Genomic DNA, 27,952 nt, shown 5'->3' with positions numbered 1-27,952 from the left:
TCAAAATTTAGATGCTTGGCCACTGACTCATATTTATGACGGCTGCAGTGTCCTGCGGTCACGCGATCCATCTTTTGCGACTTTCTGGCAAGCAAAGTCAAGGGGGAATCCAGATTCACTTAACAACCATGTTACTAACGTAACACCTGCAGTGATTCACTTAACAACTGTGGGAAGAAAGGTCCTAAAACGGGGCAAAACCTACTTAACAAATGTGTCGCTTAATCATAATTTGGGTTGAATTATGGCCATCAGTTGAGGACTACCTGTGTTGTCAGCCAGGAATTTTATTTATGTTTGATTAAGAAAAATGACTTTAATGTAAGTATTTTGTGGCTTCTAGGTTAATCCTAATAGAATAAAATAGAATTTTTTATTGGCCAAGTGTGATTGGACACACAAGGAATTTGTCTTGGTGCATATGCTCCCATTGTACATAAAAGAAAAAATACATTTGTCAAGAATCATAAGGTACAACACTGAATGATAGTCATAGGGTACAAATAAGCAATCAAATCATATTAGGAAACAGTCAATATAAATCGTAAGGATACAATCAACAAAGTTACAGTCATACAGTCATAAGTGGAAGGAGATGGGTGATGGGAACGATGAGAAGATTAATAGTAATGCAGATTTAGTAAATAGTCTGACAGTGTTGATGGAATTATTTGTTTAGCAGAGTGATGGCCTTCGGGAAAAAACTGTTCTTGTGTCTAGTTGTTCTGGTGTGCAGTGCTCTATAGCGTCGTTTTGAGGGGTTGAAACAGTTTATGTCCAGGATGTGAGGGATCGTAAATATTTTCACAACCCTCTTTTCGTGCATTATGCAGGTCCTCAATGGAAGGCAGGTTGGTAGCAAGTTTTTTCTGCAATTCTAATTATCCTCTGAAGTCTGTGTCTGTCTTGTTGGGTTGCAGAACCAATAATAATTCTTGATCTTAAATTCAAGCAAGTCTAAAATAGTAATTAAACATGGTCTGGTTCATTATTAACAAAATTTGGCTGTTTTTATTTTGTGTTGTTTCCTTTTACTTTGTTTGTCTGCCTTTGAATGGGAAAAAATTGTACAGCCGGGGGAGTGCGGTTATCACATGGCCAGACAATTAACTTGCACACCTGGCTTCTGCTGAAAATAGGAAAAACTGGTTGCACCAGCCCTCCATTCCCTGGGGTGAAGCAAGGCTAAAATGGGGCCTGAAAGTAGATTTACAATGGGTTCATTGTTGAAACTATGTTCTATGGTGTACACAACCTCCTTTAAAGGCATGAACAGGCCAAGACTGTTCTGTAGTAATTCCAGGAGAGGCAGATGGGTAGGTAACACAATAATCTAAGCTAAAATGGGGTTGGGTAATTTGAAATTCAGTCTCTTATGGGAATCTTGTCATTGACTTAAATCAGTGGTGAAATCCAATTTTTTTTACTACTGGTTCTGTGGACGTGGCTTGGTGGGCGTGGTGTGGCTTGGTGGGCGTGGCAGGGGAAGGATACTGCAAAATCTCCATTCCCACCCCACTCTGGGGCCAGCCAGAGGTGGTATTTGCCAGTTCTCCAAACTACTCAAAATTTCCGCTACCGGTTCTCCGAACTGCTCAAATTTTCCACTACCGGTTCTCCAGAACCTGTCAGAACCTGCTGGATTTCATCCCTGACTTAAACCTTTATGTGAATTGGACTGTTAAAATGACTCATAATGTGATGGGAATATAGTAACTGTATTTTTGTAATCCAGGTTTAGTCTGTGGTGGGAACTCTTGTGTGATTGCAGCCTTTTCCATCTTTTCTTCTAAATTAAGAAAACTCCAAATAATTCAATCTGTCTTTATATGAAAGGTAACAGAGTAACAGAGTTGGAAGGGGCCTTAGCATCAGAGGTGGGTTTCAGCAGGTTCTGACCAGTTCTGGAGAACCAGTAGTGAAAATTTTGAGTAGTTTGGAGAACCGATAGTAAAAATTCTGACTGGCCCCACCCCCATCTATTCTCTGCCTCCCGAGTCCCAGCTGATCAGGAGGAAATGGGGATTTTGCAGTAACCTTCCCCTGGAGTGGGGTGGGAATGGAGATTTTACAGTATCCTTCCCCTGCCATGCCCACCAAGCCACTCCCACCAAGCCACACCCACAGAAACGGTAGTAAAAAAATTTGAAACCCACCACTGCCTTGGAGGTCTTCTAGTCGAATCCCCTACTCAGGCAGGAATCCCTATACCCGTGATGGCTAACCTTTTCTGGACTGAGTGTCCAAAGTGTGTGCACGCGCACACGCCCGAACCCCAAAATGCAATGCATTCGGGGCTCCTGGGCACACACCCTGGCCCCCCCACGCATGCGTGGATGACCCCTGCACGCACCCTGCCCCTTGCACATGCCTGGCAGAGATGCAAAGACCAGCTGGCTGGCAGGAGGTGCGCGTACATGCACAATGGAGATGAACTGGGGCGGCAGGTCAGAGAGAGGGCACTGTGTGCCACCTCTGGCACGCATGCCATAGGTTCACCATCACGGCCCTATACCGTTCCAGACAAATGGTTGCCCAAACCCTTCTTAAAAACTTCCAGTATTGGGGCACACACAACTTCTGGAGACAAGTTGTTCCATTGATTAATTGTTCTCACTGTCCGGAAATTTCTCCAGTTCTAATCCCTTATGAATCTTGTCCTATTATAATTTATTTTGTTTGGCTACCAACATGTAGTTATGAACACAACCGGTAGATTCAGGGTTTGGCATCACGCTAAGCCATGTGAAATTTGCTTGCTTCTGGCTTAATGTCAAACACAAATTTTGTATTCCAGGGTGCGTTGCCTCAAATGAATGACTTTACAATTCGCAGTTATCCAGTAAACCATGGTTAAGCTGTGATTTATTGCAAAGCGCAAACCCAGTCTTTGGCTCAACCTTAGATCCCGGCATTAATACTGCAGCTCATTCTTAAGTAATGATCATGACTGCCGTGTATTTTACTTCAGCATCGAGTAGATCCCTCCCAACTGCTCCAATGGATAAAAGGGATGAGTTCTCCGATGAATCCTGTCACTTCTCATTTCAGACATGGAACGCCAGAACTGCACTTCTTATGACCTCGCAGCCAGTTGCCGGTTGAAAACAGCCTGGGGCCAGACAGAACTGGAAGGTCCCTTAAGCGGGATTGGAAAGTAGGTCATGCTGGGATAGGAAAACAAATATATATATATATATATATATATGCACATTGTCATGTATGCAACATGCACGATGTGAGGGGGTGTAAATTGGAAAGGAAAGATGCCAAAAATGCCAAAACTTGTTGCTGGCAATCCTTATGATTTATATTGATATATTGACCATCAATTGTGTTGTAAATGTTGTACCTTGATGAACGTATCTTTTATGTACACTGAGAGCATATGCACCAAGACAAATTCCTTGTGTGTCCAATCACACTTGGCCAATAAAAATTCTATTCTATTCTATTCTATTCTATTCTATTCTATTCTATTCTATTCTATTCTATTCTATTCAAAGCTATGGGAAAGTCTTGGAAGGAGGGCAGCAGCAGCAAAACTGAGATCAGGATCATGGATTCTTAATTACAGAGTGATTTCTCTCTCCATGTAATTCTTTATAGTTCAAGAACTTTGGCAAATACTCCTTTGTTACAACTTAATTATGGTTCATTTGCTTCAAGAGTTGTCATCTTTTGTTGCCCACATGTTCTTCTTCCCTTGGTTCTTATAATAAAAAGATCATCAATCTGTTTCTCACTTCTATGAGTTAGTGCAGGGGTCTGCAAACCTGGCTCTTTTAAGACTTGTGGACTTCAACTCCCAGAGTTCCTCAGCCAGCAAAGTTGAACTCCACTAGTCTTAAAAGAGCCAAGTTACTGGGTCATTAGTGTTTACGCGTAGTCCTCGACGTACAACCACAATTGAGCCTGAAATTTACTTTCCTAAATGAGACATTTGTTAAGTGAATTTTTCCCCATTTTACAACCTTTCCTGCCATAGTTGTTAAGTGACTCACTGCAGTTGTTAGTAAGACAGTTGTTAAGTGAATCTGGCTTTTCCCGTTGACTTTGCTCATCAGAATATTGCAAAATATGTTCACAGGAGCCCAGGACATTGCAACAGTCATAAATATGATCCAGTTGCCAAGAATCTGAATTTGGATCACGCGGCCACGGAGATGCTGCAACGGTCGTAAGTTTGAAAAACAGTCATGAGTCAGTTTTTTTTTCAGTTCCCAATGTAACTTTGAATGGGCTCTAAATGAACTGTTGTAAGTTGAGGACAGGCTGTATCTTGCATTACGGTAGACAAGCAAGTCATATTTTGAACTACATCACAATCAGACTGAGGAGTAGTGTATTTTAAGCCATCTCTATGTGATTGTGATACGGGGCTTGCAATTCACTTTCCTTCCCTACCGATTCACAAATGTGCGTGTGCCATTGTCTGTGCATGTGCAAAGCCTGCACATGTGCAAAGCCTTCTGCGCATGCACAAAGCCTTCTGCGCATGTGCAGAGGCTTAGAATCGTTGCAAAAAAGCGACGTCATAATGTCTGGCCGGGCGGGGCCTCCCGCAGCCGCCGCTACCAGTTCGCCTGAGCTGGATAGAACCGGCTGAATTTCACCTCTGGCTTGCATGGAAAGAAAGAGAAGTTCCTGTGAGATAGGGATCTAGACATCGTCACAAAAATGTAGAAAACTCTTTAAAGGAAGGGGAACAAACTGCTCTGAATGTCGCAGAAGAAAATGGCAGAAAGAGAGGATTGGTTCAGAGAAAGGTAAGGGAGATCATGGTAAGGCTAGTAATCGTTTTGTTACATCCCTTTCCATTAGTCGTTATGTTGGATTCACATTATGAGTTATTGATCTTTAATAAGGCTATTTTTTTTCCACATTAATTGAAACCAACATGTTAAATCAGGGAAGAGTACAGATGGAGATATCAGAAATTCTGGGAAACACACAAAATTAGCAGGAACAGAAAAATGCTTACCAACACAACACAATGGCTTTTCAACAAGTACAAAGGTGAATTGATAAAGGTATGCCTAATCTACCTCTCATGAAACCTGCACATCCAATCTGTCTTCCCGTCTCATCTCAGTATAACAATACCATTTAGACTTATATAGCAATAGCACTTAGACTTATATACCTCTTCACAGTGCTTTACAGCCCTCTCTATACAGTTTACGGAGTCAGCATATTGCCCCCCGAACAATCTGGGTCCTCATTTTACCCATCTCGGAAGGATGGAAGGCTGAGTCAACCTTGAACTGCTCAGGATCGAACTGCTGGCCTGCAATACTGCATTCTAACTACTGCGCCACCACGGTTATCGCAATTGAAACCCTACAGGAGTCTAGCTGCTCTATGCATCAGATAAAGTACAGTGAAGCTCAGAACAGTTCAGGCCTTTTAATAAGATTGATTAGTCGGAAAGGATGCTATAAGATTTCTATTTTTTGATGATGGGTTCTCCTCCTACAATATAAGATAGATTGTGGGTGAGGATAGATATAAGTAGTCCTCGGCTTATGCCTTACAAAATTGCAGTCTCAATGACCATCATGACGGTTGTTAAGCGAATCACCATGTGACCACCCTCGATTTTACAATTTTTTAAATAAAATCACGGTCATTTAGCAAACGTGGCAGTTGCTAAGCGAAACCATTGTTGGTTATGGGGCTTTTTTTTTTTTTTTGCCAGAAACTTTTAAGTAAACACCAGTTTAATTGTTGTAAATCGCAATCACATGACTGTGGGACCCTGCAAACGGTTGTAGATGTGGGCTGGTTGCTGAGTGTCCAGAATGTGGGTCATGAGACCATAAGGGGAATCCAGTCATAAGTGGAGGACTCCCTGTAGAACTTTTATAGAGCCGTGCGGTTGCAACAGAAACCTCTTCACTGCATTCTAGGCAAATGCAATCTCTTTCTTAAGTATCATAGCATGAGGGTGTTTCTGTAAGTTTGATACAGAAGGTTTCTGTGTACAAAGCAGATTAGCTGTAATGCCATTAAAAATAAAAACTTCCCAGCCATCAGAATAGAGAATAACAGAGTTGGAAGGGACCTTGGAGGTCTTCCAGTCCAACCCCCTGCTTAGGCAGGAACCCCTACACCACTTCAGACAAATGGCTGTCCAATCGCTTCTTAAAATCTTCCAGTGTTGGAGCATTCAGAACTTCTGGAGGCAAGTCGTTCCACTGATTAATTGTTGTAACTGTCAGGAAGTTTCTACTTACCGTATATACTCGAGTATAAGCCGAGTTTTTCAGCACATTTTTTGTGCTGAAAAACGTCCCCTCGGCTTATACTCGGGTCTATACGGCTTATACTCAAGTTTTTTTTTTTTAAGCCCCTCGGCTTATACTCGAGTATATACGGCTTATACTCGAGTTTTTTTTTTTTTCTTTTTTTCACATTTTACCGGACTGAAGCCCTGCCGGTGCAGTGAGAGGGCGGGGCGGGGGAGCCGCCAGCCTTCTCAGCTGAGGGAGGGAGGGTTTCCCCAACCGGTAGGTGCCTCATTTCCCACCCTCGGCTTATACTCGAGTCCCCAGTTTACCCCAGTTTTTGGGGTAAAATTGGGGACCTCGGCTTATACTCGGATCGGCTTATATTCGAGTATATACGGTAATTCTAGATTGGATCTCTCTTTGAAAACTTTCCTCTCTTTGAAAACTTTCTGTGTGTTACTCTTTGTCCTGCCCTCAGGGGCTTCGCAGAATAGGTTTGCTTCTTCTTCTTTGTGTCAGAACAGTTGAACACTGAACTAACCCACAAAGGAAAACTTCTCACTCTAGCAAAGATTGTCCAAGATTAGGTAAAGGTAAAGGATCCCCTCGCACATATGTGCTAGTCGTTCCCGACTCTAGGGGGCAGTGCTCATCTCAGTTTCAAAGTCAAAGAGCCAGTGCTGTCCAAAGACATCTCCATAATCATGTGGCCGGCATGACTAGATGCCAAAGGTGCATGGAACGCTGTTACCTTCCCACCAAAGGTGGTCCCTATTTTTCTACTTGCATTTTTTACGTGCTTTCGAACTGCTAAATTAGTAAAAGCTGGGACAAGTAACGGGAGCTCACCCCGTTATGCACCACTAGGGATTCGAACCGGTGAACTGCCGACCTTTTGATCGACAAGCTCAGCGTCTTAGCCACTGAGCCACCATGTCCCTTGTCTGAGATTAATTAGCCATAATGTGGTTGGCCTCCATCCCAATGTATAAAAAAAAAACTAGTAATGATATTTAAGTTTGTAAACGTAGTTAACGATGTGTTTCGGTATGTATATTACAACCTTGAGGAACTTAGGGCAGATCAAGAACCATGGAAAGTGAGAAAGAGCAAATTTAATTATTTCCCCTCCTCCTTTTTTAAAAATAAAACTTTGCGGTTGGCTCAGCCATAGATTTTTTTGACAGAATATCTCCTCTTTGTAAACCTCCCTTGTTGTTCCTACGACTTTTGTCATTTTTCTTCCCAAGAAAAAAACATTGCAGAAGAGATGCTAGAATGGCTTGATTGTGATTGATGGCATTAAAATGCCTCTATCTGAAACCACCCATCCTTTCCTTTCCAAACCTGTTTTGGTTTCAAAGAAAGTGCTTGGAAGACTATGGCCTAAAGAAAAAAAGTATCTATTGCTTTACTCTTTTTTACTGGAAAGCTACAGTAGACCTTATCTTAAAAGGGAAACTGAATTCACACAGCTATCATAGCTAGTTTGGTCCTAAGAAATTGTTTTGTAGGGGATATTTGCCTGCTTTTTCCATACAGGTAGTCCTTGACTTAGGACCACAAGTGAGCCCCAAATTTCCTTCGTTAAACAAGGGAGTTGTTAAGTTTTGCTCCATTTTTTGCGCTTTCTTGCCACAGTTGTTAAGTGGCTCACTTAACAACTGTTAAATTAGCGATGCGGTTGTTAAGTGAATCTGGCTTTCCCATTGACTTTGCCTGTCCAAAGGTCACAAAAGGTGATCATGTGACTCCAGGACACTGCAACTATCATAATTATGAGCCGGTTGCCAAGTGTCCAAATTTTGATCACGTAACCATGCTGCAAACGAGTGCGAAAAATGGTCACAAGTCACTTTTTTTCCAGTGCTGTTATGACTTCGAGCAGTCACTGAATGAATGTTGTAAGTCGAGGACTACCTATATCTCTGCTGGAAGGGCAGCCGGAAGACGCAGCCCTAGTGGCTGAGCCAGGGGTGTTGAAGGCATTTCTCAGCCCGTGCCCGTCGTTCTGGGGCATACTCCAGCATGGGCAGGACGAAACTGGCGAAGTGGGTGGCCTGAGGCTTTGGCCAGCTGTATTTATCAATGAGGATGTGATGGAGGTCGTAGAAAGAGATCCAGGACATCCGGAGAAGAGCCCCTGCCAAAGGAGACGAAGAAGAAGCAGTTAGGTGGCCGTTACCGAAATGTTGTCCAGGCTTTGCAAGTTTTAGGCCACTAGCAACCGTGCCAAATATAATATTGGATTTGGATGGGGTTACAGAAGGAACGTCCATGGGTCGGCTGCTGGCGGTTCGCAGAGGTTCAGGAGAACCTCTAGCTAAGATTCTGTGCAGTTTGGAGAACCCTCAAATCCCACTCCTGGTTGGCCCCTCCCACCCCTCCCCTCCCCTCCCAGGAGTCCCCACGCAGCCCATTTTGGATGCAGGTAAGTGCAGGGTGCGCGCAAAGGCTCGGGGAGGGCGAAAAACAGGCCTACCGGAAGCTCAGGAAGGCCTCCAGAGGCCTCCAGAGCCTGGGGAGGCCATTTTTGCTCTCACTCAAGGAAAGCCTCGGGGAGGGCAAAAACACCTCCCACCCCCTGCTGTGGGGGGCCACGCTCACCATGGCCACACCCAGCCAGCAACTGGGCAGAGAACCCCTTGCTAAAATGTTTGAAGCCCACCCTTGGGGGCATCTTGTAAATGCCAGGAAGGGGGGTGGATGGGAATCACAGCTTCCTGTCTCTATCCTGGTATCCTCACCTTGCCTGCTGAAGAAAGTTGACGTCTGCTGCCAAAGCAAAGCAATTTTGGGTGGGATTTTGCCCAGGAGTTCAATGATCCGAGCCACATGATCTGCAAAGCATAGAAAGCAGAGCCAGATATGTAGGTTTAGGTGGGAGGAATGAGCTCGCCAAAGAGGCCGTGCGCACAATGGTGGACCTACCCTCATCTCTGGAAAAATGCTGGCCGGCTTGAGGTATGAAAAGGTGCTTTCCAGTTGCCAGTTCAAAAGCCTAGGAGACGAACGAGCCTTGAATCAATCAGCTATAAGCCAATTCAAATAATAGAAACAATACCCAGCAACGCATATCTGCGGTTCGTGTAATGCAAAAGTTTACAGGCAGAAAAAAAAAGGTTGCATTTCCCAGAAATTATGTGTACACCAAGGACAAGAAGAAAACAAAAGGCTTTTTAGTGCAGCCCTCATTTCTTTTTTAAACTCTAAACTGACCCTCCTGTCTGCATATCAAAGGGTTGAGCAGGCCAGGGCTGTCTTATCCTTTTTATAGATTAGATTACCTGCCCAAGCAATATATCAATGTCACAGACTGGAGGAAAGTCGATATGTCACTGTCGCAAGGTCCGAGAAGAAGCTAACCAGGGTAGAGATCTGTTTTTTCAATCCTTCGTTTTGTAATGAGGAACCAATAGTCCTTGACGTATGACCACAAATGGGACCGGAATTTCGGATGTAAGTCGGCGCAGTCATAAAGCAAGTCATCATCGGATTGACTCTGGTTTTATAACCACTTTTACGTGGCTTTTAAACCTTGTGGCTAAGTAAATCACCCAGTCATTACGAGAAAGCCGGCTTCCCCAACTGACTTTGCTTATTGGAAACTGGCTGGGAAGGTCGCAAATTGTGTCCATGTGACTACAAGACACTGTCATCATCTCATCCTCTTTTAACGACCCCATAATCCCTTGTGGGGTGGAGTCTGGGCAACTGAATGGAGCTGAGTGTTTACTGACCGGATGCCCTTCCTGTTGCCAGTGTGAAGTTTTTTTCAGCAGATATATTCTCTCAATGTACCCAGAGAGATCTGACAATGACAGGTAGTCCTCTAGTTATGACCATAATGGAACCTGCCTGCCCATTACAGAACTTCAGATCTGGTTCGTAAATCCTCTTTTTCAGGTAGGGCACCAAGCAACCAGTTGTAAATTAAGGACTGGCTGTACATTGAAAATAAGACTAAATAAAAAAAAGACATTCCAGGGACTGGCCACCAACGTCTTATCTCCAGTAATCAGCTTATCTCCCAGGTTCAGCTCTAAACAGACAGGCTGAAATTCCACAGGCTAGTATCCACCATCATGTTTCTGCTACAAAGATGATCCAGGAGTCTGGTCCTACCAAACAGGCTGCGCTCCAAATATCTGCTGGGGTGCTGTAATCTAATCCAAGGAGAACCTCCACAGCTCTGTAGGGCTGGGTCTGGATCTTTTTGGAGAACGGTTTATACTGAAACAGGAAAAACAAACAAACAATTGAGATATTGAGGGTGGATTCTCACGCACCCCTTTAGATCTGAGTGATGTCTTAGTAACCCAACCATGAACCGGCCCAAGGACTGGGTGTGCTTAGACAGGATCATTTGCCCTGGAAGATCCTCAAAGAACACCAAATTTATTTATTCGTGGCGTTAAGCTCGGGAGCCATCTGTTTGAAGGAAGGCAGAAGTGTTTAGATTTTCTTAGTTACGAGAAAAGACGACTAAGGCTGCAAACCTCAGCAGACGTTCCATTAACATAGTTAATAGATTTATTTCAGAGTAAGCATGTATTGTAAGTGATAGAAGTTTCTAAAGATGGAAGCAGGATTCTAACCATGGTGGTGCGGTGGTATAAGGCAGCATTGCAGGCTATCTCTGCCGACTGCCAGCAGTTCAGTCCTGACCGGCTCAAGGTTCACTCAGCCTTCCATCCTTCCAAGGTCGGTAAAAGGAGGACCCAAATTGTTGGGGGCAATAGGCTGACTCTGTAAACCACTTAGAGAAGGCTGTAAAGTACTATGGAATGGTATATAAGTCTTAAGTGCTATCGCTATCCAACAGCTATCCTAACTTTCACTCCTAAGCGCTTCTAAGCAATACTGAAATTCATGGGCAACTACAGGTTGTCCTTGACATATGACAAACAATTGAGCCCAAAATTTTTGTTGCTAAGTGAGACAGTTGTTATGTGAATTTTACCCCATTTTACAACCTGTCTTGCCACTGTCGTTAAGTGAATTTTCAAAGTTGCAAAGTTAGTAACACGGTTGTTAAGCGAATCCGGCTTGCCCGCTGACTTTGATTATAAGAAGGTCGCAAAAGTGATCACGTGACCCCAGGACACTGCAACGGTCATAAATAGGAGTCCGTTGCCATGTGTGTGAATTTTGATCACGTGACCATTGGGGCTGCAGCAACAGGCGTAAGTGTGAAAAACGATCGTGAGTCACATTTTTCTGTGCCGTCGTAACTTTGAACAGTCACTAAATGAACTGTTGCAAGTCGAGGACTACCTGCAGTGGCACTGATTACTGATTTATTTATTTATTTATTTATTTATTTATTTATTTAAATTTGTATACCGCCCTTCTCCCGAAGGACTCAGGGCGGTTCACAGCCAAGTAAAAATACATAATAAACTATAAATACAATTAAAATACTATTAAAAGACTTATTAAATTGGCCAGAATTAAAATTTAGAAATAAAACCCATTAAAAACCCATAAACTTAAAAAACTAACCCAGTTAGTTTTTTGATAGGTTGAGAACGATAAAAAAGTCCTTGGCTTGTGACAACTGGGACCAGGATTTCCATTGCCAAGCAAGACTGGTGTTAAGTGAGTCACATTCAATTTTGCAACCTTTTTGCCACCGTTGTTAAGAGAATCTGGCTCCCCTCCACCACCCTTGACTTTCCTTCTCAGAAACCAGGCAAGTTGCAAAGAATGATAAGATGACCCTGGGATGCTGCAACAGTGGTAAATGCGTGCCAAGAGCCCGAATTTAGATCACACGGCCGTGGAGATGCTGGAAAGGTCATAAGTAGAGGACCGAACGTGGCTTTTTTTCCAGTGCTGTTGGAACTTCAAATGGTCACAAAAGGAAATGGTTGCTAAGTCGAGGACTTCCTGTACAAATGTAATTTTTAAAAATGGCATGCCCCCAAAATGGCAGCTACTGGTTTACGCCAAATGCCTGATCTTCGGACTTTTCGCCGTGAGCTGAAAACGCATTTATTCTTTCTAGTCTAGTCTAGTCTAGTCTAGTCTCTTCTCTCTCTCTTTTTAAGTTGGTTTGTAGCCAGAACTGACAAGTTCTAGTCACCAAGTCACCTCAGGGATCTAAGACATTGTGACCAGTAAACTTATAGCTTACAGGGTTCTGTGGGTCCAGCCACTTGTGGATTATTAGGTCATGATCAGAGGTGGGTTTCAGCAGATTCTGACAGTTCTGGAGAACCGGTAGTGGAAATTTTAAGTAGTTTGGAGAACTGGGAGTAAAAATTCTGACTGGCCCCACCCCCATCTATTCTCTGCCTCCGAGTCCCAGCTGATTGGGAGGAAATGGGGATTTTGCAGCAACCTTCCCCTGGAGGGGTGTGGGAATGGGGATTTTGCAGCAACCTTCCCCTGGAGGGGTGTGGGAATGGGGATTTTGCAGCAACCTTCCCCTGGAGGGGTGTGGGAATGGGGATTTTGCAGCAACCTTCCCCTGGAAGGGGGTGGGAATGGAGATATTACAGTATCCTTCCCCTGCCACGCCCACCAAGCCACGGCCACCAAGCCATGCTATGCCACGCCTACCAAGCCACACCCACAGAACCGGTAGTAAAAAAATTTGAATCCCACCACTGGTTATGACGCTCTCACAGAGAGGGTCTTCTCAGGGTGCCGTCCGCCAAGCAATGTCGGCTGGCGGCCCCCAGGGGAAGGGCCTTCTCTGTTGGAGCACCTACCCTCTGGAACGAACTTCCCCCCGGTTTGCGCCAACTACCTGACCTTCGGACCTTTCACCGTGAATTGAAAACTTATTTATTTATCCAAGCGGGACTGGCTTGATATTTAAATTTTCAAATTTTGAATTTTTTAGTAATTTTATATGGGGTATTTTAGTCTGGGTCAATTTGACGGTTTTAATTTGGCCATTATTGAATATGTATTTTAATTGATATTTTAATTTTGTATATTTAATTGTTTTAATCTTGGCTGTACACCGCCCTGAGTCCTTCGGGAGAAGGGCGGTATAAAAATTTAAATAAATAAATAAATAATAATAATAAATATGATCCAATGCACCATGCCATAGCACAAGGTGTGAATCCACTCAAAGGGTTCTGCACTTTCAGATGTGGGGAAAAAGAAGTTAGCATAAGAGGAGAGGCTGGTATAGACTCACGGTCCAGCATGCACTTCCCAGGTCTGCAATTTTCACTCCCATTTTCATTAGGTTGCCGCAGTCCAGAAGAGCTGCTGGGCTGTCTAGAACAAAGCCACACAAACAAAACCAGGTGAAGATCTTTCTTGGAGTTCCAGCTGCAGATCCAACCCCTGTTCATATCTGTTATATGGTAGCATCAGCCCCAGTTGTGGCTGTCAGTTTTCCAGAAAAAAACCCCACTCCAAGTAAAAACTCCGAAGCGAGCATCTTTCAAAGTTCTATTTACTAGGATAGGTAAACTGGCACATCTGGGAAAACCCTAATCTGAGAGGTCCGGGTTTTCCCTCAGTAAATCAAAATCTCCCAAAACCATCCGCTCAATCCTTATGTCGATCACATGCTCCAATCGCCAACCGTCCCATCTCGAGACAGCACTCCGACCCCTCCTCCTCCAGATGCAGGATCGGCCTGACCTTGACCGACAAGAAGAATGCTAAAGACAAACCCACTACTAAATCCCCCCCTCCTGTTTTCCCACACATGAGAAAGTGGCAGCATGGAAACTTCCGGCCTAATATGGCTTCCAAAGCGGACAGTGGCTGTAGTTGGGGCATCTGCAGAGGAAGGGCCAAAACATCAAGGCGATGGCTACAATCACCTAACCAAACCCTCTTTTTCCTAGCGCCTGGTCCTACTGCGTTTCAGGTGGGACCGGCTGCCGTTAAACTGTCCCCATCCCGAACTGGCTTTTCTGCCTTTATCTTCGCCATGCAGAAAAGGATTTCAAACTTGATTTGTTTTCCTCTGTCCCTCCCCTTTCTGAACCACGTCTTTCAGATGGCAAGCCATTATTCCACCTTGAGTTCAGCCGAGGGCAAATACACAATATGTATGCAATAAATGTAAATACGTAATGAATCCTCGTTACTTAGAATCTTAGGAGATTCCAGAAATCAAAGCGGGGGTCCCTGGTGGCCAAAGATGTATTCAACTGTGGGAAGTTAGCACCCACCCATCTCCTAGGAAAATGAGATAATTTAGGAAATATTAAGAGAGCAGAATATTTCCCCTAAAAGGGAGGCAGAAACTCAGCCCCCCCACCCCGCCTTTGTCAATGGGCCATTAAGATCTAGGCCAGTCTATTCTACATAACAAAGATCTACCTCCTTCAGGCAGAGCCATAGTAGGAATTGCCCAAAGCCCCTTCATTACATCATCACCCAGCAAGGCTCAACCAAGCCTGGGACATAGACAACCTACAAAGTTACTCCTGCATGGCCCCATGGGAGTCTGACAACCAATCAGAATCCAAGCTCAAATTCAAAAGCCCAGAGAAGGCATAAAACCGGGGCACTCTGAGCATCTCTTCCCTTTTTCCCCTAGGACCTCAAACCGTGTGGTCCTGTCCACCGTTAAAAACCATCTTTCCCAGCAGTCTCCATGTTTCCAGTGTCTTTCTTCCCTACTTGGAACCAGCCTGCAGTGCCTCTGCCAGTGAAAACGGAGCCCGGGCCACCACAGGTAGCCGAGACACAAGTGACATCAAGCTGGCCACGTCCACACTGGCCATGCCCACCTGGCCATACCCCTTCTCCCCGAGGTCAAACACAACCCTGATGCAGCCCTCAATGAAATTGAGTTCGACACCCCTGCCCTATAGGGATCTTCTGAAATTCCTGAGGGAGCACATGCTTCTTACAAATTGCTACCCCATTTCCCAGTTGTTTCCCAAGGCCAAACTTGCCGTACCTCCTGTCCTGGGTTTGTGGTTTACTCCCAGGCTGTGTTGCAAAGCAACTATGTTGTGCAGGCTTTCTTTGGTAACATACAGCAGGATGTTGTCAGGTTTGATGTCTGTGTGGATGATGCGACATTCCGTGTGCAGGAAATGTAAACCTTGGAGGATCTGCATTAACCAGATGCGAAAGGCGGTCACTGGCACAAATTCTATCCACTGATACACAAGGTCGAGATAAAAGACTCACAGGCCAGCCTTGATCCTTGGCAATGATCCCTGGTAGGGTATATAATTTCCTTGGCCACAGGATAACAGTGGTTTGCCTTTCTTTGGCTGCCCAGTCTAGCTTTTAACCACCCAAAGACTAATCATGTCTAACTCTGTTTTATTTCTATGCTCTAGACCAGGGGTCTCCAACCTTGGCAACTTTAAGCCTGGAGGACTTCAACTACACTGTAAGCCGCCCTGAGTCTTCGGAGAAGGGCGGGGTATAAATGTAAACAAAAAAAAAACAAAAAACTCCCAGAATTCCCCAGCCAGCTTTGCAATTCTGGGAATTGAAGTCCTCCAGGCTTAAAGCTGCCAAGGTTGGAGACCCCTGCTCTAGACTGGTATGTCCCAGAGTTGACTAGAAAAGGGTTGCCTCTGTTTATTTCTGAAAATTTCTTCGGGTTTAAATTGTTTCTTCTCAAGCCTCTGATTCCGATGGAGGGAAAGCAGGTTTAAAATGGCCGTCCAGAGTCCTGGCTTTTTCCCATTGGTGGCTAGCTTTAGACCTAAAAGCCATAAAGTAGCTGATTGATTGGTTTTGACATGGTCGTTGTGGTTCGCTAGCTGTTGCTTATAGTTTAGCCTGTGGAGGGAATTATGCCAATTATGATTTAAACAAATTCAGGATCAGCACAACATGTGAATAAAACACCGTCTCATCCCTGTGCAGATAACCAATGTTGAGCAGAGATAGCAAATAGCAATAGCACTTAGACTTATACACCACTTCAAAATGCTTTACAGCCATCTGTAAGCGGTGTACAGAGTCAGGCTATTGCCCCCAACAATCTGGGTCCTCATTTTATCCATCTCGGAAGGATGGAAGGCTGAGTCAACCTTGAGCCTGGTGAGATTTGAACTGCCAAATTGTAGGCAGCCGGCAGTCAGCAGAAGTAGCCTGCAGTACTGCAATCTAACCACTGCACCACCGCGGCTCATACCTTGATACCTTGTCCTCAGTGGTGAATCTACTACAACACAGTCCCCAACTTTTCAGCTCCGTGAACCAGCAGTAGAGGTAGCAGCCAGGGGTGGGAGGAGATGGTTTAGCGTGCGCAATCTAATCCTGCACATGCGCAACAAATGGAGCTTTGTGCGCTCATTTGCCACTTGCGTGGCCCGCTTTCCAACTGGCTGTGGATCGGTAGCAGTCCATGGATCAGGGATTGGGGACCTCTGTACTAGAAGGTGTTTCCATTCCACAGGGCGAGAAGAGAAGAATAGGCAACCAGATAGCCCCTCCGGGCAGTAAAATCCCACAAAATTTAGGGTACTGCAGGTACCCTAAATGCTCCTGGTTCGGACTGGATCACCCAATCTGGTAGCGATGGTGGTGGGTGGTTCGGAGAACTGGTAGCAAAAATCCCTGCCCCCACTCCCGCCATGCTCAGCTGAGCAATGCGATCATCAGATTTTTTTTAAAAACTTTTAAAAGCATTTTTTCTTCCGCCAAAAAAATGCTTTTAAAAGAAAAGAAAAGCCTCTGATGATTGTGTGGCTCAGCTGGGATCGCTGGAGCATTTTAAAGGCATTTTTTCTACAACCTCTTCAGCCGAAGTGGTTGTAAAAAAATGCTTTTAAAAGGCTCTGACGATCCCAGCTGAGTTGCCTGATCGTCAGAAGCTTTTTTTTTCTTTTAAAGGCAAAAAAAATGCTTTTAAAAGATAACAAAAGCCTCTCATGATCAGGCAACTCAGCTGAGATCATCAGAACCTTTTAAAACCATTTTTTGACAACCTCTTCGGCCGAAGAGGTTGTAGAAAAAATGCTTTTAAAAGTAAAAAAAAAAAAGTTGGTCATTCCCACCCAGTCACATTACCCTCTCCCACCAAGCCACGCCCACAGAACTGGTAGCAATAAATTTTACATTTCACCACTGGTACTGACTCTGCACCCACCTAGAATCCATAAGGATTCTAGGGAATGACTATGTGCCATACATGTCTATGTGTCAAACCTACAAATGCAAGGTGTAGTATTGTGACTGAAGCCCTACCCATTGTGTACATGCCCGCAAAGGGGGGGGGGTGACGCTTGAATCACAATGCCACATCTGCCACTCCGCAGATCTTGGTGCACCCTTCCCCAACCGATGCTCATTTTCGTTTTTCAGCTCTCCAGTGAAGTTCTACTCACCTGGCGCATGGCCTTCTTGACAAAGGGCAGAGGGAGGCCCTGGGAGCCTCGGATGCTCAGCAGAGCCTGCAGCGAAGGTCCCAGCAGCTCCATCACTAAGCACACATGTGGGGCCAAGTCAAGGATCCACTAACGGAGAAGGTTCATCTAATGCTGAAGTTGGTCTAAAAGGGGGACGTGAGGGCAGCATGGAGATGGGAGGGGAACTTTAGCATGGTACCCCACAAAATGTCAACTGAGACAGTCAAGGGCAAACCCAAGGCTATGGGTTGCTCCAGGCAAGGCATTTGGGTCTTGCAGAGTTTAATTACATTTTCTGGTTCTCAACAATTAAGGCTGTAAGACATTGTCTGTGGTCAGTTCTCTCTCTCAACCCTCTAAATAAATGGGGCTTTTATTTCTGGGAGATGTGGATAACAACAACAATATTTGTTTGTATGTAGGTCTTTGTATGGGTTTTCTCCCGCGTAAAATTGGAAGTGTCTTGGCGACGTTTCGATCCTCCACAAACATAACATCAAGACAGCATTCTGCACAAACCAAAAAATATCCACCATCCTAAGAAACCCCAAAGACAAAATTGAGTTAGAAAATCAAGGAGTATATGAAATCCCATGCACTGCCTGCCCCACCACATACATCAGACAAACCAACAGAAGAATAAGTGCACACATTGAAGAACACAAGAACTCAGTCAAAAAAGAGGAACCAACTTCTTCCCTAGTCCAACACCTTAAAACCACAGGACACGATATTGACTTTAAAAAGACCAGAACTATCACCAAAACTGAACACTTTAACAACAGAATAATCAGAGAAGCCATCGAGATAGAAAAACGCCCACACAGCATGAACAAACGAGATGATACCTCCCGCCTACCAGCCATTTGGAAACCCACCCTTATTGACAAACGAGTCTCTAACACGAGGAATGACACCAGACCCATACTCACGAGGTCCACACAGGATGTCACCACCACACATCCACCCAGAAAGCAGACCCAAACCCACACTGATCAGGAAGCATGACCAAGGACCAGAAGCCAGACCGCAGCTGCAACATTAGCCATTTCAAACCCCTCCAATCCATACATACAGCAGACAGACACCCACTATGAAGATGTAGCACGACCACAAACACGAAGCCAAACAACAGCAATGCAGCTCACCAGCTCAAATCCCCCTGCAACTCAGACTAATCTGAGCACAACCAAGCCCCCACCCAAACAGGACACACCCCCATCCAATCAGAGCACAAAAAAAACCCCATCCAATCAGAGAACAGCCAAGCTCCCACCCAATCAGTTCAAACCCCCACTAGCAGTTAAAAAGGAAGAAACAGCTGCGATCACACATTGCTCCCAGAAGCACGAAGCTGAAGCCTGAAGATGATGAATGAGACTTCGTCGAAACGTCGCCAAGACACTTCCAATTTTATGCGGGAGAAAACCCGAATAACGAAAGACCTACATACAAACACCCGCGAAAACGTCAGAAAACATATATATATATCATCATCTAGGAATCTTAGATTGTTTTATTTTTTTCCCCACCCCACTCCATGAGTTTCTGGGCAGCAATCAGGATGACTTCCTGCCTTTTATCCTCACAAATGAGATGGGCAACAGCACTTTGCCCACAGTCATCAAGTGAGGACAATTTGTGGTAGAATAAGAATTTAACAGGATAACAGAATTGGAGGAGACCTTGGAGGTCTTCTAGTCCAACCCTCTGCTCAAGCAGGAAACAACAGTAGCACTTTGACTCATATACTGCTTCACAGTGATTTACAGCCCTCTCTAAGTGGTTTACAGAGTCAGCATATTGCCCCCAAAAATCTGGGTCCTCATTTTACCACCCACCATGGAAGGATGGAAGGATGAGTCAACCTTGAGGATTGAACTGCTAAACTGCTGGCAGCCGGCAGTCAGCAGAAGTAGCCTGCAGTACTGCACTCTAACCACTGCGCCACCACAACTCAAATCCTGTACCATTTCAGATAAATGGTTGTCCAGCCTCTTTGAATCTAGTTGTCACTGAGGCCAAAGTTCAGCTCTAAGTTGTGAATGCTCCATTACTGGAGGTTTTTAAGAAAAGATTGGACAACCATTCATCTGAAATGGTACAGGGCAGTGGTGGGTTGCTACCAGTTTGCTCCGGGTTGGGCGAACTGGTAGCGGCGGTGGCAGGAGGCTCTGTCCACCCGCCCGGGACGCTTCTGCATATGCGCAGAAACGGTGTGTGCACGTGCAGAAGCAAACCAGTAGCAAACTAAATTGAAACCCACTAATGGTACAGGGCAATGGTGGGTTTCAAATTTTTTTACTACTGGTTCTGTGGGGGTGGCTTGGTAAGCGTGGCATGGCTTGGTGGGCGTGGCAGGGGAAGGATACTGTAAAATCTCCATTCCACCCCACTCCAGGGGAAGGATACTGCAAAATCCCCATTTCCTCCCAATCAGCTGGGACTTGGGAGGCAGAGAATAGATGGGGTCAGGGCCAATCAGAGGTGGTATTTATTGGTTCTCCGAACTACTCAAAATTTCCACTACCGGTTCTCCAGAACTGGTCAGAACTTGCTGAAACCCACCTTTGGTACAGGGTCTCCTGCTTGAGTAGGGGGGGGTTGGACTAGAAGACCTCCAAGGTCCCTTCCAACTCTGTTATTCTGTTAAAAATGTTCCCATGAATGGGTGGGTGCTCATTGCAGGAATCATTGATTATATTGACCATTGTAATGTTTTGGCTCTTCTCTATGTAATCTTGATTTCTGCTACTATCCTAGGTCACCTCCCTTTGGGATTGCAGCAGGTTGAAATGTGGTCAAACAACCAAGCAAATTATTTAATGGAAGTTAAAAGATCTCCCCTGCCTGTCTGCAGTTTTTCAGCCAAAGCCACAAATTCACTGACAGGAGGGAACAGAGGAACCATAGTTAGCCCCGTTCCCTGTCAGGGACCTGCCGCGCGTTTGAATCGGCTCTTCCCTCCAACTGTCTGCCCCGAGAGAGAAATTGCTCTTCTGTCAGGCTGCCACACAGAGGTAGGAGAACAGCTGCAGTGCGATTTCATCACCTCTCTGACGGGATCAGCCGCCTTGAGCTTTTTCCAAGCTGTCACCTGAGCCGCAGCTCTCTTCTCCCAAGGGCTGTTTTCATCCCAGTTCTCTGGGGAAACGTTCCAAGAAAGAGATCGCTTTCCCACCACCTTCTCCATCTTCACCTCTGCTCTCTTTCCTTATGAATCTTATTTTTGCAAACGAAGTCTGAGGGCAGATGCCGTCTCCCTAATGAATCTGTGCAAACCACACAAAACCACTTTCACTGAATAAAATTAAAACAAAACAAAACATTCAAGCGATATTTTAATTCCTCCCTTCATTTTACTGATTGGCCAGGCTGGTCCCAGGAGATGGCCTTTTTCCGCAGTGGCCCTTGCTCTGCGGAACATCTTCCCTTTGGATATTCAGAATGGCCCCAACCCTGCTAGCCTTTCGTAGGGGCCCTAAAAATCTGGCTATGTTTCCATGATTAAGGGTGCTGAATGTGTTAACGTTTCCTGGCCGTATTGCTAATTAAATATCTTCCTCCTGGATATATTTAATTAGGATGTTTTTAGTTTTAAAATGTTTTTAGTATTTTTACATGTATTATATTTCTTTTTGAATTGTAAGTCATCCAGAATCATTGACTGAGATGGGTAGTTATAAAATTTTAATAAACTATCATCTATATTGATTGATCGATCAATCAATCGATCTATCATCTATCTATCTATCTACAGTATCTACCTATCTGGCTATATCTATCTATCTATCTATCTATCTATCTATCTATCTATCTATCTATCTATCTATGTCTATCACCATCATCTATCTATCTATCTATCTATCTATCTATCTATCTATCTATCTATCTATCTATCTATCTATCTATCTATCTATCTATCTATCTATCATCTATCTACAATATCTATCTACAATATCTATCTATCTAACTATCTCAGCTTCTGTCCCTGGATACCATCATTAGCCTTGTCAATATTGGCTCCCCCAATTTAGGATTTTACAGATGTATGGAACTACAATTCCCATCAACACTTCCCATCGGATCAAGAGTGTCGTGGTCCATTTTATCTGGAGGACGCACTGTTGAAGGAGGAGGCATTTAGATAATGCAAGTCTAGCTTGCTGGCCTGATGCTCCCTGTGCTATCAGTCAAAGGATATGGAAACCATTTTTGCCGATCATTTTGAAATCATCCAAAAGGTGGATGATGTAATCGCTGCCCCGGTCTTTCCTCCTCTTGCTATTCACCTGTCGAAAGAGGAAGAAGGGTGACCCGACAAAGAAAGCTACAGTCTTTTCTCTTGTCATCCTAGAATGCAAAGCAGGGAATTGCAGGCTTAGCTTACAGGAAGAGAGATTTGATTGAGGGTTAAGAAAGACTTCTGGAAATGTAAGAGCAGTGTAGCAGGGAAAGTAAGTACCAAAGAGGTGGTGGATTTTACTTTTCTGGATGTATTCCAGCAGGGGCTAGCTAGCCATCTGTTACGGCTGTCTTAATTTAAATTCCTTCACTGAACAAAAGTTTGGACTGAATGACTCCTGCCAGCTATACAATTATACAGAATTTATGTAAATCACTCATTTTTTTAGAGTGTCTTGAACTGTCCTCAGTCTGCAATTTAGAGATAATTGGAATCTAGATTTATATACATGAGCAGGCACTGGAACAATCCATCTTGTTCTTTATGGAGCACAGAAAAAAATGGGCCTGTCCATTGCACGCTGAGCTACCACTTAAGACACACTGACTGAACTTGCTGTAGATTAGAAATAACTGGTTGGCCTCAGATGTTCTATAGGCCTCCACTGGAGTAGAATAAAGTGCCTTTCTCGACAAGCCTTGTGAATCAAAGTGGGATGAACTAGCAGGAACATCTGGATAGACATCCTCCACTTTTTGCTGTTCAACAATCCTCCTGATCAGGGGTCTCCAACCTTGGCAACTTTAAGACTTATGGACTTCAACTCCCAGAGTACCTCAGCCAGCAAAGCTGGGAACTCTGGGAGTTGAAGTCCACAAGTCTTAAAGTTGCCTAGGTTGGAGACCCCTGCTCTGATGTCTTCGCCTCTGCTCAAGGGAAATGAATGAAATGTGGACCAGGTGGTAGGGTATTTGAACATGCAAAGGTCAGGAGGAGATGATGCTGGCCAGATGGGCCAACCTGATGGGCCAAACTAGATTTTGTGGGCCAGAGGTTTCCCCCATTCCTTTATAGTAGTGTTTCTCAACCTTGGCAACTTTAAGACTTATGGACTTCAACTCCCAGAGTACCTCAGCCAGCAAAGCTGGGAACTCTGGGAGTTGAAGTCCACAAGTCTTAAAGTTGCCTAGGTTGGAGACCCCTGCTCCTGATGTCTTCGCCTCTGCTCAAGGGAAATGAATGAAATGTGGACCAGGTGGTAGGGTATTTGAACATGCAAAGGTCAGGAGGAGATGATGCTGGCCAGATGGGCCAACCTGATGGGCCAAACTAGATTTTGTGGGCCAGAGGTTTCCCCCATTCCTTTATAGTAGTGTTTCTCAACCTTGGCAGCTTGAAGAGGGGTGAACTTCACCTCCCAGAATTCCCCAGCCAGCCTATGCTGGCTGGGGAATTCTGGGAGTTGCAGTCCACCCTTCTTCAAGCTGCCAAGGTTGAGAAACTCTGCTTTATAGATTCTCGAAATTGGAATTCAGATTGGGTTCCTCCTGATTCATTTGAAGAACGGTTGCAGGAATTGATTATGGCCAGTCTAGTGAAAAGAAGAACTAAGGGGTGACATGATAGCAATGTTCCAATATGTGAGGGGTTGCCACAGAGAGGAGGTGGGTCAACTTATTTTCCAAAGCACCAGAAGGCAAGACAAGCAACAATGGGTGGAAACTAATCAAGGAAAGAACCAACTGGGAATTTCCTAATGGTAAGAACAATTAACCAGTGGATCAACATGTCTTCAGAAGTTATGGGTGTTCCATCTCTGGAGGCTTTTGAGAAGGGATTGGACAATCATCTGTCTGGAATGAAAAACTGTCTCCTGTATAAGCAGGTGGTTGGACTAGAACAGGGGTCTCCAACTTTGTCCACTTTAAGACCTGTGGACTTCAACTCCCAGAGTACCTCAGCCAGCAAAGCTGGGAACTCTGGGAGTTGAAGTCCACAAGTCTTAAAGTGGACAAGGTTGGAGACCCCTGGACTAGAAGACCTCCGAAGTCCCTTCCAACCTTGTTACTTGTTGATACTTACATAGCGAAGGAGCATGACTTCATCCAGGGCTGCCTCAGCAAAATTCTCCCCTCCTTTGGGTACCTTCACAGCCACGCACCTCTTTTTCCTGAAATAAAACACATTGCTTAAAATGAGTACAGAATAAAAGATCTTTTTTCTTGTCTTTGGGTTGCTTTGAATTCCATTGGCTGCTGTTTCGGACATTAGCTTACATTTCCGAATCTGGCTATGGAAGTCCACGGAATGATGAAGGCCGCTTTCAACTTTTAAAGGTAAAATGGGATGTGATGGTTTCCTTGAAAGATTTGAATATTGAAGTGGATAGGTCAGTGTTGGCGAACCTTTTCGGCACTGAGTGCCGAAACGGGAGTGCGCGTGCGCCAGGGGTGGCATTCACTTACCTTCACTATCGGTTTGCAAATGGGAGTGTGTGCACATGCTCAGAGCATAAAAAACGGGACTTGAAGACGTCTGGGTGGGTGGGCGGAGCCTCCCTCAGCCGCTGCTACCAGTTCACCCGAACCGGACAGAACTGGCTGAATAGCACTACTGGCGTTAGAAACTGGAAGAACAGCTCCCTAGTGCGCAGGCATGGGAGTACCGGAAACTGGAAGAGCAGTTCCCCAGCGCACATGCACACGCTGGAAAGCTGAGCTTCTGGTTTCCGGAGTGCGTGTGCATGCCGGTCACCTGGTCTTTCGGTTTCTGCTGTGCATGTGTGTGTGAAGACCAGCTGGTGCGCCAGAACCTGGAAGAGCAACGGGTAAGAGCTGGCGTGCCTGGAGAGATGGCTCTGTGTGCCACTTCCGGCATGCGTGCCATAGGCTTGCCATCACTGGGATAGGTGTAGCTGGTAAGGTACAATGCAAGGAGGACAGCTATCTTCTAGCCAAACACAGAGTAGGAAATAGATGTGTGGGAGGGGAATACGTGCTAGGCAGGTGTCAAATACAAATAACCAGAAGCATTAATTGAATTCAAAATACAGAAGATATTATTGCTACCTATACACAAAAATCTGGTCAAAGCGAAATCGGCACTAGATTAGGGTCAACAGAATTCATGGAGGGCTGGACTTGGGTCTCTTTTAGCAATGCAATGATTCCAAACTGATGACATTTTTAACTCTGCCCTTCCAGCTCAGCCTGCTCTTTTCTTACAGCAAGATAGACATCTCACCACGGAGTGGAGGTATCTATTTTTTTTTATTTGCATTTATATCCCGCCCTTCTCCGAAGACTCAGGGCGGCTTACACTATGTCAAGCAATAGTCTTCATCCATTTGTATATTATATACAAAGTCAACTTATTGCCCCCAACAATCTGGGTCCTCATTTTACCTACCTTATAAAGGCTGGAAGGCTGAGTCAACCTTGGGCCTGGTGGGACTTGAACCTGCAGTAATTGCAAGCAGCTGCTGTTAATAACAGACTATCTTACCAGTCTGAGCCACAGAGGCCCTTATTAAGGATGCCTCTGTTGCAAAAAGGGAAAATCTCTCAAGTCTGTACTTCTTCTGCTCCCAAGATTTCAGCACGCACACATGGAATAATATCTGGTTTCCTAAACTTCCCCCAGCGCTGTATCCAGAGAAAAATGCCAGACCAGCAATGACCCTCTAATTTTAAAGGACTGAGCTGTTCTAGGGAAGCAAAGCCTAGAGTTCCATTTTCCCTTGTAGCCTGATATGAATTTATTCCCTGTACCCAGGTAGACCAGGCATGAAACTCAGAGAGTTAATTCTGTTTTATTATAAGGCTACATTAATAGAATCTTACACACCTGGAAAAACAAATCTCCTGCTTGAGAACCTGGGCTGGGGGCAGTGGTGGAATTCAATTCTTTTTACTACCAGTTCTGTGGGCGTGGCTTGGTGGGCATGGCAGGGGAAGGATACTTCAAAATCTCCATTCCCACCCCACTCCAGGGGAAGGATATCGCAAAATCCCCATTCCAGAGGTGGGTTTCAGCAGGTTCTGACCAGTTCTGGAGAACTGGTAGGGGAAATTTTGAGTAGTTCGGAGAACTGGTAAATACCACTTCTGACTGGCCCCGCCCCCATCTATTCTCTGCCTCCTGAGTCTCAGCTGATCAGGAGCGAATGGGGGTTTTGCAGTATCCTTCCCTTGGAGTGGGGAGGGAATGGAGATTTTACAGTATCCTTCTCCTGCCATGCCCACCAAGCCACGCCCACCAAGCATTGCCACGTGCACCAAGCCACGCCCACAGAATCGGTAGTAAAAAAAAATTAATCCCACCACTGCCCCATTCCCTTCCCACTCCTGGGGGAAGGATATTGCAAAATCTCCATTCCCAGCCCACTCTGGGGCCAGCCAGAGGTGGTATTTGCCGGTTCTCCGAACTATTCAAAATTTCCGCTACTGGTTCTCCAGAACCTGTCAGAACCTGCTGAATAGCACCCCTGGTGGTGGTGGTGGGTTTTCCTTCTGAGTTTCTTTCTTCTCCCATTATGCAGCCGTGGGCTATGCTGTCTCTTACTTGACTGCACCCCTTCTCCCTTTGTTTTCCAAGGTCATTCCCACACACTATTACATCTAAGTCACTCGTCCAGCCTGTTTAAGAAAGGCATTGCCGAGTTCTCCAGTCTTTCCTCTAGTTCCCAGGTTCCAATGCTGGGTTAAGGTTGTTTCCAATGAAGAGCATAATAAAGCACTTTCAACCAAATGTCTCTGTGCAATTATTCCATCCTTTCCTGCTCCGTGGATTGTCTTGAGATGAAGGGGAAAAAAGATGGTAGAAGAAATAGGAAGACATCTATTACTGTGATGGAATGTCGGAAGGAGTGGCTGCATTCCAGAGGGCAAAAAGACAGGAAAACTTAGGCAGTTTGGTCAGCAGAAAGAGAATGCAGAAGGCTCCTCCCTAGGAATTCTCAGAGTAGTATGTATAGTGATGCAAATAGTTGCTGTAGTTGGGCAAGATTTCTGTCTGTAGGTGACGAGGAACAAAGGAAACTGCTCTGAAGTAATTTTATGTGTCTTCTTTGGTTCTTGGGCCTGTCAGTTACTGACAGAAAACAACATTGCCCGGACAATCCATCCAGTTATTGAGTGCGACAGAACGATTGCATAATAAAAAGGTCTATCTGGAAGAATCTTTGATGTGTGCTTCTCATGAATTATTTGTCTACTGACTTCCTGGAAAGCCAGGGTGAACTGAAAATCACTCTGCTGATGACCAGTTCCGTCCCAATTGGAGATGTGTCCCAGTCACGCCTCTGCAGGTGCAGGCTGAATGTCCTTGACTCCCAGAGAAAAGAATGTTATTTTGGCTATCTTTCTGTACCAGAGGTGGGTTTCAGCAGGTTCTGATGAGTTCTGGAGAACCGATAGCAGAAATTTTGAGTAGTTCGGAGAACCAGTAGTAAAAATTCTGACTGACCCCACCCCCATCTATTCTCTGCCTCCCAATTCCCAGCTGATTGGGAGGAAATGGGGATTTGGAGTAACCTTTCCCTGGAGTGCAGTGGGAATAGAGATTTTACAGTATCCTTCCCCTGGAGTGGGGTGGGAATGGAGAATAAGAGTTTAAAATTAATGACAACAATTCTTCCTGTGGGAAAATTCTGTTGATTAAAAAAACCATAAGATGGGATTTTGAAGGTTGGACGTTAGAGAGAACCGAAAAGAAGCAAAGATTATAAATAAAGGAGAAAAGACCCACTAATACTGAATGGAGCACTGTAACTTTGGAAGAATTCAAGGATATTTGGGAACAATGCACTCAGAAATTATTCTTAATATTGTCTGCTATCATAAAACCTGATTCAGAAGGGATTATAGAAGAGGAACTGGTTTTACTGGATAAGGCAGAGACTGAGGCTGATTCCAATGTGGATTTTAAAATGACAGATTATTATAATGATAATGGAAAACAATGTCACATTGGATTTACAAATAAAACTAGCTGATGACTTAATAATTAAAAGGGATGTGCAAATAACAAATCACAAATAATGACTCGGATAACTATTTTGGATTTGCAAACAAGAAGTGTTAAAAGTTTTGAAGGACGATGAAAAGAAATCAAGTTCTGGGACACTATTTAAAGAGATTTAGTGATGAAGATTATTAAAAGCAAAGGAAAAATACAAAGTTAATTTATTTGATTGAGATTAAAATATATATGTTGTTTCTGGTAAC

The 27,952-nt window shown here is 44.6% G+C and overlaps 1 protein-coding gene across 5 annotated transcripts in view; it reads right to left on the bottom strand.

Moving 5' to 3' along the window:
* Nucleotides 1-3,072: 3,072 nt before the first annotated feature.
* LOC131193319 (SRSF protein kinase 3-like) overlaps nucleotides 3,073-27,952 on the bottom strand; it is a 32,766-nt gene continuing 7,886 nt past the window's right edge. For 2 of the 5 annotated variants that reach the window (XM_058173364.1, XM_058173368.1), the window contains exons 4-12: nucleotides 23,808-23,895; nucleotides 21,745-21,831; nucleotides 17,519-17,626; nucleotides 15,124-15,280; nucleotides 13,393-13,475; nucleotides 10,359-10,466; nucleotides 9,165-9,234; nucleotides 8,981-9,073; nucleotides 4,781-8,376 (exon numbers count right to left, since the gene is read on the bottom strand). In XM_058173364.1, the coding sequence (XP_058029347.1) occupies nucleotides 8,192-8,376; nucleotides 8,981-9,073; nucleotides 9,165-9,234; nucleotides 10,359-10,466; nucleotides 13,393-13,475; nucleotides 15,124-15,280; nucleotides 17,519-17,626; nucleotides 21,745-21,831; nucleotides 23,808-23,895 (979 nt within the window). In that variant the 3' untranslated portion in view covers nucleotides 4,781-8,191. Of the gene's footprint in view, nucleotides 3,168-4,780; nucleotides 8,377-8,980; nucleotides 9,074-9,164; nucleotides 9,235-10,358; nucleotides 10,467-13,392; nucleotides 13,476-15,123; nucleotides 15,281-17,518; nucleotides 17,627-21,744; nucleotides 21,832-23,807; nucleotides 23,896-27,952 lie in introns of those variants that run through there. The other 3 variants (XM_058173365.1, XR_009153881.1, XM_058173366.1) reach the window with 3 other exon arrangements.

This window comes from Ahaetulla prasina, chromosome 2, assembly GCF_028640845.1.
Source record: "Ahaetulla prasina isolate Xishuangbanna chromosome 2, ASM2864084v1, whole genome shotgun sequence".
In the NCBI taxonomy this organism is placed as follows: Eukaryota; Metazoa; Chordata; class Lepidosauria; order Squamata; family Colubridae; genus Ahaetulla; species Ahaetulla prasina.
This window is presented reverse-complemented; position numbering and strand designations above follow the sequence as displayed.